Below are 16201 nucleotides of genomic sequence, written 5' to 3' on the forward strand. Positions count from 1 at the left end.
TACTCTTGCCAACCCCACCTGGCTCAGCCCAAAATAGTAGGCTTCCAGATGTGCCCGTTTGGGGTTGCATTCCAAATAAACTACTATGTAAGTAGATGATGGTCCACAGCTAGGCCTGATCTGTATTTATATGCCCACTATACCTTTGGGACTCTGACCGAATCATACACTAGCTCAGCTCTTCGATCGTCTGAGCCCCGCCGTGTGACCACATGATCCAAGGACTGAGCTCACACATTCGTAACTCGGGGTTTTTTTTTTTTTAGTAAATTACACGTGACCACCTCTCCTAAAGTTTGAATAGGGGTTTTTTTTTTTTTTTTTTTTTTTTCGGTAAATTACACTTGAGCTCTCCTAAAATTTGAACAAATTACATACAATAAACCATTCAGCATTTATTACTTTAAACTCCGTGAGAGTTGGTGTATGTTCAACACCTCTATTACAGTAAACTGTCCTCTATTACTTTAAACTCTCCAGAGACTTGGTGGCTCAACACCTCTAGCATTTTCTTTTCGACAAACATGTTTACCAAATTTTACAAAATGACAATTTTATTCTTTCCCTTATAGGAAAATCTTACCCTACCCTTATGAAAATTAAGGCAAAACTGACTTTTCACACTAAGTCACCTTCCAATCACCAAGAGATTAAGATCAAAGAAATAAACGTTGAGGCCGTGTAATATTTTCAAATTTCAATATTATTTTTAGAATTGGGCCAGCCAACATCCTTTTTAGAATCAGGCCCATCTCATCATTTCGTAGCTTACTTGTGAAGGTTGAATGGGCCCATGGCTGGTATATTTTAAATGTGACACATGGTGACCAAATTTTAAATTAAAAAAAAAAAAAATGTTCATATAGATTTTGGACACTGCAAATCACTGCTCTTGTATAATGAAGCAGGAAGAAAAGGACATTTATTTGGAATAGGGGGATATACCTATTTGTTACGGGTAAGAAGTTTAATTTTTTAGAACTTAACACACATTTTCAATAAGCAATCAAACGACGTCATTTTATACTCCTAATATTACAATGAATATCCGAGTTTCAAACTAAAAAGTTGTAGCGTCTTAGAATCCAACTCAAATTATGTTACACGGCAGTCAAAAACATGATCATCTAAATACTGAAATGGAAGATGTCATGTAAGCAAGACCAGGACAATAAAAAAAATTCATGTAAAGAATACCGTCCTGTGTATAATATCGACCTTCCTTTCGAGAGGACATCCATATTTCAGTCCTCGCTTCCTCCAACAAAGTTGAAATTTCTTTCAACCGTCATAAGTTAGCACTGATGGCTTCATCTTCAATATTCTCAATGACAGTAAAGCCTGATCACTGAATCAGCACCAGCTGTGAATAACCACGGTTGCCTTGGGTGGAACTCACAGTCCAACACTCCTGCAACAGCCATAAATTAATTGACAACTACCAACTTAGAATCAATAACATATTGGACAAAATCAAACAAGAAATATGCTAAGGAAGTAAAACGAAAAACCACGCAATACATTGAACACGGATATTTTTTACATGGTTTGGCTTACAGCCTACGTCCATGGATGAGGATGATGAAAACATTTCACTATGTGAAGAAGAAAATATATGCACAAGAACGAAAGCTGTATAGAAATTTGTTTGGTTGTGAGTTAAAAAGGCCTATTTTCAAAAAAATGTCTGTCTTCTACAATTCTCTGAAAACGGTTATCTATTTCAAAAAACTGAACCAAACAAACTCTAATTCTCTCAAAACATAACCTCCAATGCACCATTTTGCCTCACTCTATTTCGGGATTTTCACAATTCAACCTGAAAACAATACAAACCCTAACACCTGTCTATATATACTGTGATACCCTAGAGATTAAGAACCGAGAAAACTCAAGACAAAATGGGTCAAAAACATGAGGAAAAAAAATCGTATCATATTGAAATCGAGTTGCAACGTGACCCAAGCCTTCAATTTGGGCCACAACTCAAAAATATAAAGTATTCACAAGAGTGCAACCTATATTCCATCTTTATTCCATTGTGTTATAGCCAATCAACAAAATGCTACATCTAAAGAGTCATTATTCACTATGATTCCTGTTAATCGAGGATTCTAGAGAGAGTTAGATGCAAACATAAACTATGTCACTATTTGCACAAAGTGGTGGCTCTCAAGACTCAGATCCACGTTCAACTTATTAATAGATTCCAGAGTAGCATCAAAATGGTATGGATTGGACATCACTCCTTTGACCTAAAACCATATTTCATAGATGAGCCCATCTTAAAATTTAACTACAACCTGAACTGAGATCCAAAAATTGTTTATCTTGCTTTGTTATGTATGATACAATTACATATAATACCTTTATAATCTAAAAAATTCATTAAATATATATACATATGTAAAATTTGTTTAGACATAATTTTTATGAACAGGTCAGCCAGACCAACTTTGTTTACTCAAATTGGCCACCCAACACTCATGGATTTGAAACCCAAAAAAAAAAAAAAAAGGGGGGGGGGGGGGGGGGGGGGGGTGTCTGAACAAACAAACTGATCCAGGTTGGACTTGTCTGTCTCGTTAGAACAACCAAACCCCAAACTCCACAGCCATGCAGGGAGAACAACCCACTCCCCCTCCCCTCCAAAAAACAAAAACAAAAATAAAAAACACCACAAATAATACTCCCTCTATATTATATATAACAATATAAGAAGTTTAAGTACATCCTCCATAATCTGGAAGAGCATGGCAATTTTCCTTCTCTTAAATTATATATAATGACGACAAAGGAATTCCAGAGGTATGAAAATTTTTTGTAGAGACACTGCAATCAAGTCATCTAACTTGACTTTGGGGATCTACATGTGTTTGTGACCAAGAAAATGGAAGCCAGCTGGGAAAGAGTGCTCATATTTGATTCAAAATCGTGCTGGCTGCCAATTAGTCAGACTGACTAACTTCTCTCTAATAAAATGAGCATCGTGTTCCATACCACCTCTAACTTTAATTTCATCCACAACCACAGAAGAAAAAATTGCAGATATTTAAAGCACTAACCTCGTCCATTTGAACTTGTGTGGCCTCGGAGAATTTCCAGAGGTACAATAAGAGGGTTCTGGTTTAGATCCGAGTAAACCATGCCATGGAAAATGTATGCTGTGCAATCATCAGAGCATGAAGCAAATAGAGGGTAGGAACGATGGAAAGCCACATTGGTAATATCTTTTGGATGACATCTGAGGATTTTGAAAACAACATCACAGCAATTATATATTATCACATGTAAAAAAGAAAGATAAAAAGGAAAATGAGACATATGCGCCTGGGGGCTAAGTGTGCTGGTGCTCAACGAAACATGAATTTCAACTTGGGTTAACTATATAAAACTTTTCCATCATCCAGCACAATATAGAGCTTTAACCTTTGTATACACAACTTTTTATCTATACATCTCCATACATGTGGAACGTGCTCATGCACAAAGCTAGTTATTACAAATTCTTTAGCTAATGTGACATGAGTCATGGAATTTGCTTAAAATATACAGACTCTGCATAAACCAAGTGTACTTGAGAAACTCTTGGTTTATACTGCATAAACAAAGTTTTTACAGTCATGAGAAAGATGTAAAAAATTATTATCTATTTTTACAAAAATAATAATAAAGTAACTACGTACTTGAGAATTCTGTAAGGTTGAGATGAAAGATCCATGTCAAACCAACACAATTTTCCTTCTCTGCTCCCAACAATAACATTATCACCTGCTTGGAGGGGGCGTCTCAGACATTTTAATAGATTAACATAAAAATAGTCATACACATACGATAAGACAAATGGAAGACTTGAAGTAACAGTAACAATATGAAAGAACGAGTGTTAATAAAAAAATGAAAATGAACAAATAGCAATTAAGAACATACCACCAGGATGGATTGCAATGGAGGAGACCTCACGGACCCCAGTCTCAAGCTTCTTGATGAGTTTCTGCTTCAACAGATCATACACACGGACATTCTTCTTCGTTGAAATGAAAAAGATCGAACGAGTTGGATGGAAAAAGGACGAAACTGGAAGCCCATGCAACTTGAACGTATTTTTTAGGGTAACTTTCTTTGAAAGCTGGTGTATTGATATTGCTCTTGAATCACGTAATCGGAAGTCAAGGAATGGGCAAATAAACCAAGTGTAAATTGCTAGCTTTCAGATGCCACTAGCAAAAAAAGTAGTCTGATACTATGGTCAGATCATGGCACGTGGCATCTGAAAGCAGTACAATTTTATTTTCAATTACTCTTACATGCAATGATTTTAATCATAGTATCACGTTGGTACAAGGTCTACCGAGATAAATTAATCATCAGAATTATATATGGTATAGGAGCTGGATACAATTGTAAAGAAAAGATCACTAAGTGCACAAATTAGGAACAGTGACATGGTCGACATTAAGGGTAATGCTAGGGAAAAGGGAAGTCCAAAATTAACATAGTAAGGCTTTGTTGATATGGTGGTGTGGTTTGACTGAGACTGCGACCTTGAAAAAAGAAGAGTGGAAAAATAAGATTCATGTAATCACCCCAAGTAGTTGGTAGAAGGATTTGTTTTGTTGAGTTGAGTTGAGCAAATCACCTTGCTTTTTCCATGACAGCGCAAAGACAACTCATAAATTAAGTTCTTTTTATAACCCAAATTTCAACAAATGGGTTCTTCCACTCGATTCTAATATGAAAACATTAGAAGTTAAAACTATGTAAACACAGACACAAAGTGTAAATTGTCGAGAGTAGACAGACACAAGGTGCTTGACAGAACCACCTTAAAATATCAAGACAATGACAATGTAAACATCAACACATATTACTTTTTGCCTAGTAGGTTAAGGCATGCCTTTTTACTTATCACCAGTCACACTTCAATAAATCGACAGGAACAAAGGTCTTCACAATTAAATGTGGATGGGGGAGAAGGAAGAGAGAGGAGAGAGGGGAGACTGTATACTACTAAAATTGGGTTCAATTCCACAAGCCATCACACACACAAAAAGATATTAATAATAAGACTAGATTAAAAAAAAAAAACCTCAACTCCCCAGAAATCTGCACACACACTAGCCAACACACGCGGCCGCCGGGGGGGGGGGGGGGGGGGGGGGGTTACAAATAACTTATGCCTGTCAGCAATTCAACAATTAGAAAAAACCAATACAACAGGAAGAAGGATATCTGATGGCATTACTGTAGAGAAATAGTCTCCTTTTCGATGCCATTCAACGGATGACACAGACTGCAAGATCCCAGGAAAATAAGCAATCAAATTCTTAGTATGAAAGCCTTCTAAATTTGATGAGTTGAACTACAACAGAATGAATGATAATGTCACAGTACCTTAAAATGTGTTAATCTGATTCCCTCGAGCTTGTCATCTTTAGCCCAGCTCAAGATAGATGTGCTATTACCTATACAAAAAGAATATATTATAAAAGTTTTGTGTATATTATGAAATGTTCAAAACAGTATCCAATACATGTACAATGTTGGACTTAGTCAACATTCACAACGACCCGAGTTACCTGGGGCTGTAGGTGGCTCGACGTGAAAAAGTTCTTTAATCCTTTTCTGTTCTTCTTCATTCCCCAATCCAGTGTTCAAAAGAAACACATCTTGTCCCCTGCAACATTAGTAGCAGTTAATTTACACATCCAAGCAACATGATCAGCAGACTTTGTGTGTGTGTGTGTGTGTGGGGGGGGGGGGGGGGGGGGGGGGGGGGGGGGTGGGTGGGGAAGCAAACTAGTACAGACTAATGCAATCAGACTTACGCAGCGACTGCCAAGATAGGAAGCTCAAGCAAAGGATTCCATGCTACATACTTCACAGCTTCACCAATCTCCCAGACTCTGAGACACCTTCCAGTTTCAACCTCCCATATGCGTACAGTTCCATCACTTGAACCTTTGCATATATCACAGAAAACAGTGAGATCAACATTCCACAGCATATAAGTTTCATTAAACAAAGATGCAATGTAAATATAGGGGTAGCATTCAAACCAGAAGCAAACCACTGGCCAGAAACCTCTGTCGAAATTGACACAACTGCACTGGTATGACCTCTATACTCAATGAAACATGTTGTCGGGTACGGCTTAAGATCTTTACGACTTGGAAGCTTGGGCTTTAAAGACTCAGGATCAATATTAATCTAGAACACATATCAGGGAATTCTCATTAAAGCGAATCATCATCACTAGATTATAAGTGCAACGAACAAGTTACAAAAATTATGAGAACCGGCATAACAGAAACACATCCAGAAGAAACAATTTGCAGTCCAACTTACACGTTTTTTGCGGGCTCTAGGGCATAAGTATAGGTCTAAACAACGATCAAAGAATTCTTTCGCAGCTTTATCATATGCCGGGACACTTCTTAAAGACGTAAACCTAAGCAAATACAAATCAATTACGATGTTAGATGTTTGTGGTTCCCATGGATTTAGCCTCACAAAATGTTCAACCACTAAAAAACAGAAGGAAATTAGAATAAACTATAATTATACTGCATATTACCTTTTTGGGATAAATTTAGGTCGGTCTTCCTCAAACATGAGCTGATAAGAATTAATCTCTTCTTGTGATGGGATGTATTCTAAAGATGGATTGTAGGATTCCTCATGGCCTGAAAGCCAAAAATCAATTAAAGTCAGATCTTTTTACTACAAAAAAACAAGCACAAAAAAGACATTTGTAATCTTGACTTTTCTCAGACAGAAGAAATGGGCAAAAACCCAAACCTGGTAACTTTGGCTTTGGCGCAGGAATATAAGCCAATCCATGCCCCGCCTTTTCTGTTGAACTAGAATCATCTCCCCACAGGTGATAGAATCGTGGTTCTTCTTTTGGCTTGTCAAATTTAATTAACCCCTTTCGAATTGCCCTTACATACTCAATAACCTGCAGTATATCCACAACAGAAGCATGCCACAGCACAGAGTTCCAACACATCAGTCTCTCCAGAAAAAAGTCATCCATGTAATTGATGACCTAACCGCTGAGTTACCAACCCATTCACTAATTAACAACATCTCTTTCCAAAATGTCATTATATATAGAAATAACTTAGCAAAAAGACACCAAACTAGAATTTATGAAGCCATTATGCAAGCGATATCTTCCATAATTTACCTTTTTACTCTCCCACTTTGAAGGAATGAAGCGTCTCTTTGGTTCTGGTTCATTTGAAAGAGGATGCTTGGCATCTTCCCAGGCAAACCAATCAACGTAAGGCTGTAATCAAAACACAGGGAACTTCAAAAATTCTCAAGCAGAAAATGAGGTGCATTAATTTTACAGGATGATCAAAAAAATAAAAATAAAAATGATGATCATAATTGACAGAAAATTTTCCCAATTAGTTAGGAAATTACTGACCGCTCAATTCTTGGCCTTGGTTTGTTGTTTGGGATTTTAATGTTACTAGGTATCCTCGAGAGAGTGCCAAATTCTGATGTTTGGCTGGGAGGTATAAATGAGTTCAATAGTTGTATTCAGAGGAATACAGAGGACTGAGTTATATGACTTGAAATACAGTGGTGCTCAATTTACTTGGTCTAATGGTACTTTATTTAGCAAAATCAATAGATTTTGGTGAATGATGCTTGGTTACAGAAGTTTGGTTTGTCTGAAGCTGTGTTTGATCCTGTCCCATTCTCAGATCAATCCATTAGCCTTTTGAAGTTGCACTTAATTGCGAAGCTAGGAAAAACCTTTTAGGTTTAATCACTTCCTTGTTAATCATCCCCAATTTTTTAGTCTTGTTGAGATTGCTTGGCAGCAAAAAATTAAGGGACTCCTATATTTATTGTGGTTCATGGTTGAAGCTTATTAAATCTCGACTCAAACTGTTGAATAGGATGAATTTTCAGCATCTTTCATCTAGAGTGGATGTGGCCAGAAGGAAAGTTACTGAAGCTAAGTTGCAGGTGGATAGGAACCCTTTCCGTGAAGAAGCTAAAAAGGTTGAGAAAGCCTGTTTTTCTGAAATTGTGCAATTGGAAAGATTAATAGAGGGAAATTTTTTGCACCCTGCATTAATCTTTCCAATAACAAAGGTGGAGAAATATTCGGCCCAGATAATTTAAAGATGGAAAATTTTCAACACACTCCTTGGATTAACTTGAAAATGGAATTTCTTACTTTCATTTACCAATATCCGATTTTAATTCCACCTAACAGAGAAAGCATTTTTTGAGATTTCAATCGTTGATGGCTCGGATTTGCAGTAGAAAAGCCTTAGAGCTAGCATATGACTTGGAAATCTTTCTAAGAATTACTTCTTATTGGTCAATTCATTTTTTCATCTCTTTGCTTAGACAGCAATCCATGATTCAGTGGCTCGAGGAAGGGGATTTGAACACAAGCTTCTTTCATAAAGTGGTGAAGCAAAGAAAAAATATAAATATAATTCACTCCATTGTTGATGATAATGGTACAAGGTTTGATGATCCTAATATGATAAATGAAGCCTTTTTGGCTTATTGTAAGCAGCTTTTGGGGTCTGTTGTTAATGTTGGAAGTATGCAGGACCTTGATGCTTTTGTTGGGAAGCCTTTTTCAGAGTTTCAGAGCTCTTACATCGCTAGGGATTTCATAGCTGAGGAGGTTCAAAGTACTATGCTAGCTTTGAAAGACAATAAAGCTCCTGGACCTGATGGTCTGAATTCTTTCTTCTTTAAGCAAAATTGGCATATTGGTAATCATATCACCAAGGCAATTCTTTCCTTTTTTAAACTGGTAAATTGCTGAAGGAGCTCAATGCTACAACCATTACATTGGTTCCCAGTTGGCTAATCCAAATTCCGTAGGTGACTTTAGACCTATTTCTGTTTGTAATACTTTGTATAAATGTATTGCAAAAGTTATAGATAACAGAATCAAGGTTATGCTGCCTGCGTGCATTAGCCTGAATCAAGTAGTAGCTTTTGTCCCTGAGAGAAGAATCTCTGAGAATGTTTTTCTTGCTCAGAATTGATGAAATTTGTTATAGGGACAAAAAACCTGCCAGGAATGAAAATAGACTTGAGAAAAGCTTATGACACACTTTCTTGGCAGTTCTTGTTCTCTTCCTTGAAGGCTTTCAAATTCCCAGATAAGATTGTTGAATAGATTAAAACCTGTGTTTCTACTGCCCAGTTTTCTCTAAATATTAATGGTGCTCTTTGTCACGATCCGATTCCTAACGACGCCATGAGCATAGAAGATACGCATGCTGGTTGGCTAAGAACATTCATTGACTGGGAATGGTTCCAGGGAAGGGGCGTGCAGGACCACAGGATGGTACCTCTTCAGAGTTCAGGCAGGTCGACTCGGTTCAGTTCGAGGTGCTTGTCGCTAGTCTTGGACTTGACTATGAAGAAGGGAGTTGGCCATCCCTGCACAAACTAGTCGGGAGCTGGAGCCGTTCCCCTGACGAGGCCATGGCAGGCCGAAACCAGTCAGCATGTATCCTTGGGAGGGCAGGTCGTGGTGGCTGACCAGGGCGCTTGCGCGAGCTGAAGCAACGCCTTGGTGCCGCACGGGCCGTGCCGCTGCGCCAAATCTCTAGGCCCGTGACAAATGGTATCAGAGCAGGACTTGGGGAAAAGCACAGAGGTGTGCCCCCTTGTCGATCCGGGGGTCTTGAGAATGAAGACGGTGCACTGAAAAAGCGTCGGTGGGTAATCAATGCTGTTGGAGGAGAGCCTCCATCTCCCCATGAAGATGCGTCCTTTAAGCCGGAGGGCCGCGCGCATCGGATGGCCGGAGGGCCGCGCGCACCAAAGTTCTTGCAAGTTCAAGAGGCGTGCAAACCGTTGTGAAGGGCGGGTATCAAGTCAGCCGGAGGGCGCTTGTTTGCTCGGGGTGTCGCGGAGGCGGCATAACGTGGGGTTGCGTCCCGAAGAAGTGGGCGTCCCTTTAGCCCGAAACCCTATCATTGGGCGAGTGCAGCCAGGGGTTGTACAAGGAAGCGATGGTGGGCAGGCGAGCATACCACTTGGAGGAGACAGGCTTTGGAATGTTGGACGCAGCGGAGTCAGCGCCGCACTGCGACGAGGGCGTCGCAGGATTTGGGTGGGGGAGAATGTCACGATCCGATTCCTAACGACGCCATGAGCATAGAAGATACGCATGCTGGTTGGCTAAGAAAATTCATTGACTGGGAATGGTTCCAGGGAAGGGGCGTGCAGGATCACAGGATGGTACCTCTTCAGAGTTCAGGCAGGTCGACTCGGTTCAGTTCGAGGTGCTTGTCGCTAGTCTTGGACTTGACTATGAAGAAGGGAGTTGGCCATCCCTGCACAAACTGGTCGGGAGCTGGAGCCGTTCCCCTGACGAGGCCATGGCAGGCCGAAACCAGTCAGCATGTATCCTTGGGAGGGCAGGTCGTGGTGGCTGACCAGGGCGCTTGCGCGAGCTGAAGCAACGCCTTGGTGCCGCACGGGCCGTGCCGCTGCGCCAAATCTCTAGGCCCGTGACATCTTGCTGGCTATTTTCCTTCTTCTAGAGACCTGAGACAGGAGGACCCTATGTCTTGTGTTGGCCATGGAAATTTTGACAGGAATTCTGACACTAGAAACTGCAGTTTCTGATCTTACCTACCATTGGAGATGTGGGAAGACTCAGTTGTCTCATATTATGTTTGCTGATGACCTGCTTCAGTTTTATGCTGGTTATTTGAAGTCAGTTGAGATTTTGTCTAGAGCTTTGAACGAATTTAGTTCTCTGGCTGGTTTAAGTCCTGATCCTCTGAAAAGTCAAATGTTTGCAGCAGGTCTTCCAATAGATTTGATGCAGCAGATTCTTCAAAGGATAAATTCCCAAGAGGGAAGGTTGCCTGTTAAATAGCCTGGTGTTCCTTTGCTGTCTACAAGACTTAAAGCTGTGGATTCTAAAAGCATGGTGGATAGAATTACCTCTAAAGTTCAATCCTGGACAAATCAGTATTTGTCTTTTGCTGGCAGGTTACAATTAATATATTCAGTATTATTTTATATGCAAGTGCTTTGGGCATCTCATTTCATTCTTCCTAAGGCTGTTCTTAAAGTTTTTTTTTTTTTTTTGATAAGTAATAATCGATTAAAAAGCGTTCAAAAGGGGAACGCGTCCCGGATACAAAACGAAAGAAAGACCTAAGGACTCATGGAGTCCAATAGATCAACAATGTCTATGGATGAGGAGCAAGAGCTTCCTTTAACATGGCAAGAAATAGTAGAATGTTTGAAGGGAAGGAGTCGTCTACAGCGACTCTGAAACTTTTTATTATTCGTTCTCTATTTAGTAATGTGAACAGAAGTTCGTGTTCCTCTTCTGTTGATTTAATTTCTTTTTTGGATTCTTTGGGACCTTAGACCCCAGTTTCTTTTATGTCTATGGGACGAGTTCCCCTATTGAACGCCTTTTTTAATTTATTATTACTTATCAAAAAAAATAATAATAAGGCTGTTCTTAAAGATAGAAATTCAGTTTTAATGCATTTCTTGTGGAAGGGTAGTTCTTTAATGAATGCTGGTTCTAAAGTAGCTTGGGAGGATGTTTGTTACCCTAAAAAGGAAGGTGGTTTGAGTCTTATGGAGTTGAATGCTTGGAACAGGGCTGCTATGGCTAAGAACTTATGGGAAGTTGTTCAAGTGAAGCCTCAATCTCTATGGACTGAATGGGTTAAAGTTCATCTCATTAGAAATAGAGACTTTTGGTCTATTAAAATTCCTCAAAGTAGTTCTTGGAGCTGGAGGAAAATCTTACAAATTAGAACTGACTTTAGAATGTTTATTATGCATAAAGTGGGTAATGGGACACACACTTGGTTATGGAATGACTATTGGCTCCCTATGGGCCCTATTGTGATGAGAATAGGTAATAGAGTCATCTTTGACTCAGGTTTGGGTGAACAAGCAACTGTGGCTGATATTATAGTTAATAACCAGTGGCAGTGGCCTCAAACCAACACCCTTGAGCTTGTTGAGCTAAGGAATGACATACCTTCAGATTTCCAGCCTTCCTAAATAATGATCAAGTTATTTTGTTACCCAGTAAGGGGCAGTTTACCATTAAAACTGCTTGGGAAAATATTAGACCTAAGAAAAATGTTGTTGCTTGGAATGAGACTGTCTGGTTTAAAGGAGCTATTCCCAAGCATTCTTTTATCTGTTGGCTTGCCTGTTTAAATAAATTGCCAACTCAGAACAGATTAGTGAGATGGGGGGTGATTTCCAGAATTAGTTGTGTTTTCTGCAGGCAAAACATTGAGGACATAGATCACTTGCTCTTCCAATGCTGCTTTACTAAGAGACTATGGAATTATGCTGTTGCTACTTGCTAGAAGCTTACTGCCCTGGCCTAATGGTAATTGGTGTACTCTTTTGAACTGGGCTGTTTTGACTCTTAGAGGAAAGTCTTTGGTAACAGTTTTGAATAAAATGGTTCTTGCTGCTTCAATCTATGTTCTTTGGAGGGAAAGGAATTCCAGAATTTTTGCAATGAGTATAAAAGGAATTGATATAGACTGTTAGACTGAAGCTATTCTCTTCTGCCAGACTTGAAGATAATCATTCTAACAGAAGGATTGTGCAGGATTTGGATTTGCCTGAATCTGTTTTGAAGATCTATTGCTTTTGCTTATGTTGTGCCATCTCTTACTCTGCAGCAGGCCTGTTAGCTCTGACTAGGTCTGTTGTGTTTTTTTTAAGGTGTATTCTTCATAATATCAGGGCTGTTGTTTGGATTTCTTGGTGCTGTAGCTGGAAGTTGTTCTGTTATCAAGATTAGTACTCCAATTCTTGTATTCTTAAGTCTTGTTCTGTTTTTTTACATTTAGGGTCTGTTTTTGTTGGTTATGGTCTTGTTGTATTTTGATGTTTAGTGGTTTTGATCCTAGGTTTTTGGATAGAACCTCTTTTTTGTTTATGGTGGGTTTTGGCCTATTTTTTCTTTTTATTCTATATTTGTTTGTTTTGGACTGTATAGTCCTTATTAGAGGGGATATCTCTCTTAAAATTGTATGTTCTGTTTTTTTAAGGAATAAAATACCATGCTTATCCATATATATATATATATAAAGAAATTACTGACCGCATACGGATCAAAGTCAGCATGTGGTGCCTTCCCTTTCTGCAATCTGCGGATAATTTTAATCTCATCTTTTGTAAGCTCCACTTCCTCATCATTATACTCATCATATATCTTGCGCCTGAATAGAACAAACAAAACCCAAAACAAATATCTGAAAGAGGTCATAGGCTCTGAAACTAGTGCCACAATGTATTAAATGAAATCTCTCTTAGTCCCTCTTTATATAAACTTGGTCCCAGAATAACAATAAAAAAATCAGCAATGTCAATATGCTGATCCTTCAATTGTCTTACAATCATCCAATTTTTTAGTTACATTATGGGGTTTAACATTTAGATGTCAACATATTGCCAGAGTTGTAGCCTAGTGGTATCTCCTTTGCCTCCCAAAGTGGAAGGCGAGGGTTCAAGCTCCCATAGGGGCAAATTGGTGTGTGAGTTTCTTACCAATGGAAAAAACAAAGATGTCACAGATTTAGTCCAGAAGGAGAAAAGACAACAAAAACAAGTTTATTTTTTTGGTAAGTAAAAAGAACAAAAACAATCAGGTGCAGCAACTGAATCATTTGCAGCTTTTGAAAAAATAGCATACGAAATCATCAAGGAATGAATGAATTGTCCTAAATCCATAAACATAGCATTTGAAATTGCATTCCTCTACCAAGCAACAATATTTTATTTTTTTTTCCTAAGCAACAATATTTTACTTGACATATGTTGCCTTTGAGGAGTTGGTATGACCTCAACAACTCAAAGAAAATTAATGGAGACAAGTTACTGGACATTATTTACAATGAACAGAGACAAAGTAAATCTTGCATGAAAAAATCATCATTACAGTTGAAAACTCACCAATTTTTTGAATCATCAGTACTGGCTAGAAAGGAGTCCAGTTTATCTTGTCTCTCCTTTTTCTTAATCTTCTTTCCAGTAATGTCATATCCAATGTGTTCCTCGTCCTTGTACCACTCTAAAGGAACATCACCAACTGTATTTCGAGGAGCAACCTATTTGAAAAACATAATTAGAATAAAGATTTTTTTTTTTTTAAAAAAAAAAAACACTCTATATGATCATGTGACGATACCCCATTAGAATTCAGGGCATGAGCATGTCTCAAGAATGTGATTAGAAAGAAAAACAACACATTTGGTTTGCATTGTTTTTCTCTTCCAAAAAGCATGGTATTTTAGGGGGAAAGCAGAAGTTTGAATGCCATATTGTAAAACTAAATTACATTTATATTCCCCAAGAGATGCAAATAAACAACAGACCTCATCTTCAGATGAATCACTCTCTTCAACTCCTTCATGGACTTCATCACCTTCACCTTCACCTTCACTTTGTTGACCATTATCGCTGTCATCACCACCATCATCACTGAAACCGTCGTCACCTGAGATAAGAGTCTCCTGTCAGAATAATGCTCGAGGTTAATAAAATTACAGCCAAAGACCCAAAAAATCTTTAAGCTAAAAATAGTTGAAGGTTAAACTGAATTTTAATAATATTAGAACATAACACATTTAAATTTGCTGTTTTCCTGTAAAATTTGGTGATTACCATGTACCTCATTTTCGGAGGATTCACTCAACCCTGATCCAGATTCACTCAATGAGTCATCATCCTCGCTGAAAACCTATACACAAAGAACCTCAATCATCAAGAACCCAAATTTATGCATATATGAGCTAATGATTCCAATATACCAACAAATATGCTGCCAATAACAAACAAAAAAAAAATTTGCCCAATTGAAGTCGAATTAATCAGAACATACAAACTACAGAAAAGTATTTAGGGCATTATCAGTATATACAGAGACGGCTAAGTACCTCACTCTCGGGATCGGAATCGATGGCGGCTGGTTCAACTTGATGCTCATCGTCTTCTTCTTCTACCTTCTTGTTCCAAGCCTCTTCTTCCTTCCTCTGTTTCATCTCTCTCTCTCAGAAGTCTTCTTCGAAACAGTCGCTCTTCACCCACTTCTCTCTCCTTTCCTCTCCTCTCTATATAACACCAACTCTAAACCCTAGAACAAGAAGATACGAGCGGTACCCTCTAGGGTTTAGAGTTTAAACGTCTTGGACAGAGAGAGGAAAAGTGTAAAAAAATACACAAATATAAGTATAATTTTGATGTTGATCCAATTTTTGATTCAGGATCCAAACAAATGGATGCAAAATGTTTTTCACGAAGTATTTTTTTTTTTGTTTTGTTATCGTAATATAGTTATTAAAAAATAAAATTTTTATAAATTATTTTACATATTCGTAAAATAAAATAAATATTTTATGTAGAAACAAATGGAAATCAATATCTTTTTAAAAATTTGATTCATTCATTTATACACTTGTGAAGAAGATGAGTACAAATTAGGGTTTCTTATCTTTTCTTTTTTTCTTTTTTTTTTTTTTTTTGGGCCTTTTTTAACTTACATTCACCTCATTTCTAGTTAGCTAAAAGTTCAAAGAGCTCCCCTCAATTTTTATAAATATCATTTACCTCCCTTAAAATGGGTCTCAATTCATATTCCATTTTACCAAAGAACATTACATTTGACCTAATTATTTTAATACAATAATAAAACTATTCTTATATGACGATCATGCCCTTGGTACCATCTATTGCAACAAGTCCCTCCACCTCACAATCATCCCCAAATTCATCCTATATGTGTTGCAAAGCCCATGGACCCAAGAAATAGAGTACAAAAGAAAAATAAACAGAGAAACAATAACCTCGATTTTTTTTAAAACAAAAATGCCATTTTCAAACTGAAGATGCGGTAGGGTCGGTGATCTACAACGCGAAAGAAGGAAGAGCAAAACGGCGGAGAAGGCACAGAGTTTAAGAGGGAAGACGAAGCAGATGCACAGGGAGCGTGAGGGAAGCGAAAAAGACTACCCACTAGATCAAAGAGGTTGTTATTGATGTGTTTAAGGAAGATGAGAAGTCCATTGATGATTATGTTGAACATGATGTAAGCAAGGCTTGGTTTGGTCTTTGGACCGACGTTGCCTACCAAACCTTGATCTTTCTCACCATTTTTTTCTCTTTCTTCTTATCTTTCTCACAGCTCGATCTC

General features: G+C 38.2%; 1 protein-coding gene across 2 annotated transcripts; it reads right to left on the reverse strand.

Annotated features, from left to right (window-relative positions):
- Positions 1–992: 992 nt before the first annotated feature.
- Positions 993–15281, reverse strand: LOC132306875 (ribosome biogenesis protein BOP1 homolog). Of its 2 annotated transcripts, none has more exons than XM_059804456.1 (18): positions 14949–15281; positions 14677–14752; positions 14388–14509; positions 13966–14120; positions 13115–13232; positions 7193–7294; positions 6802–6961; positions 6578–6686; positions 6349–6451; positions 6060–6210; positions 5829–5961; positions 5580–5677; positions 5395–5465; positions 5233–5293; positions 3931–4158; positions 3687–3771; positions 3066–3244; positions 993–1411 (listed from the first exon to the last, which is right to left on the reverse strand). In XM_059804456.1, exons 1-18 carry the CDS (start codon positions 15051–15053, stop codon positions 1326–1328), a joined length of 2142 nt encoding a protein of 713 aa, XP_059660439.1. In that variant the 5' UTR covers positions 15054–15281; the 3' UTR covers positions 993–1325. The 2 variants fall into 2 exon arrangements, with proteins under 2 accessions (XP_059660439.1, XP_059660438.1); XM_059804455.1 differs by having other exon boundaries at positions 14388–14525; positions 14684–14752; positions 14949–15279.
- Positions 15282–16201: the final 920 nt, after the last annotated feature.

The sequence above is a fragment of the Cornus florida genome, unplaced genomic scaffold (assembly GCF_030987335.1).
Source record: "Cornus florida cultivar Cherokee Brave unplaced genomic scaffold, ASM3098733v1 CherokeeBrave_3.0.0_Hap2_Chr05, whole genome shotgun sequence".
NCBI lineage: Eukaryota > Viridiplantae > Streptophyta > Magnoliopsida > Cornales > Cornaceae > Cornus > Cornus florida.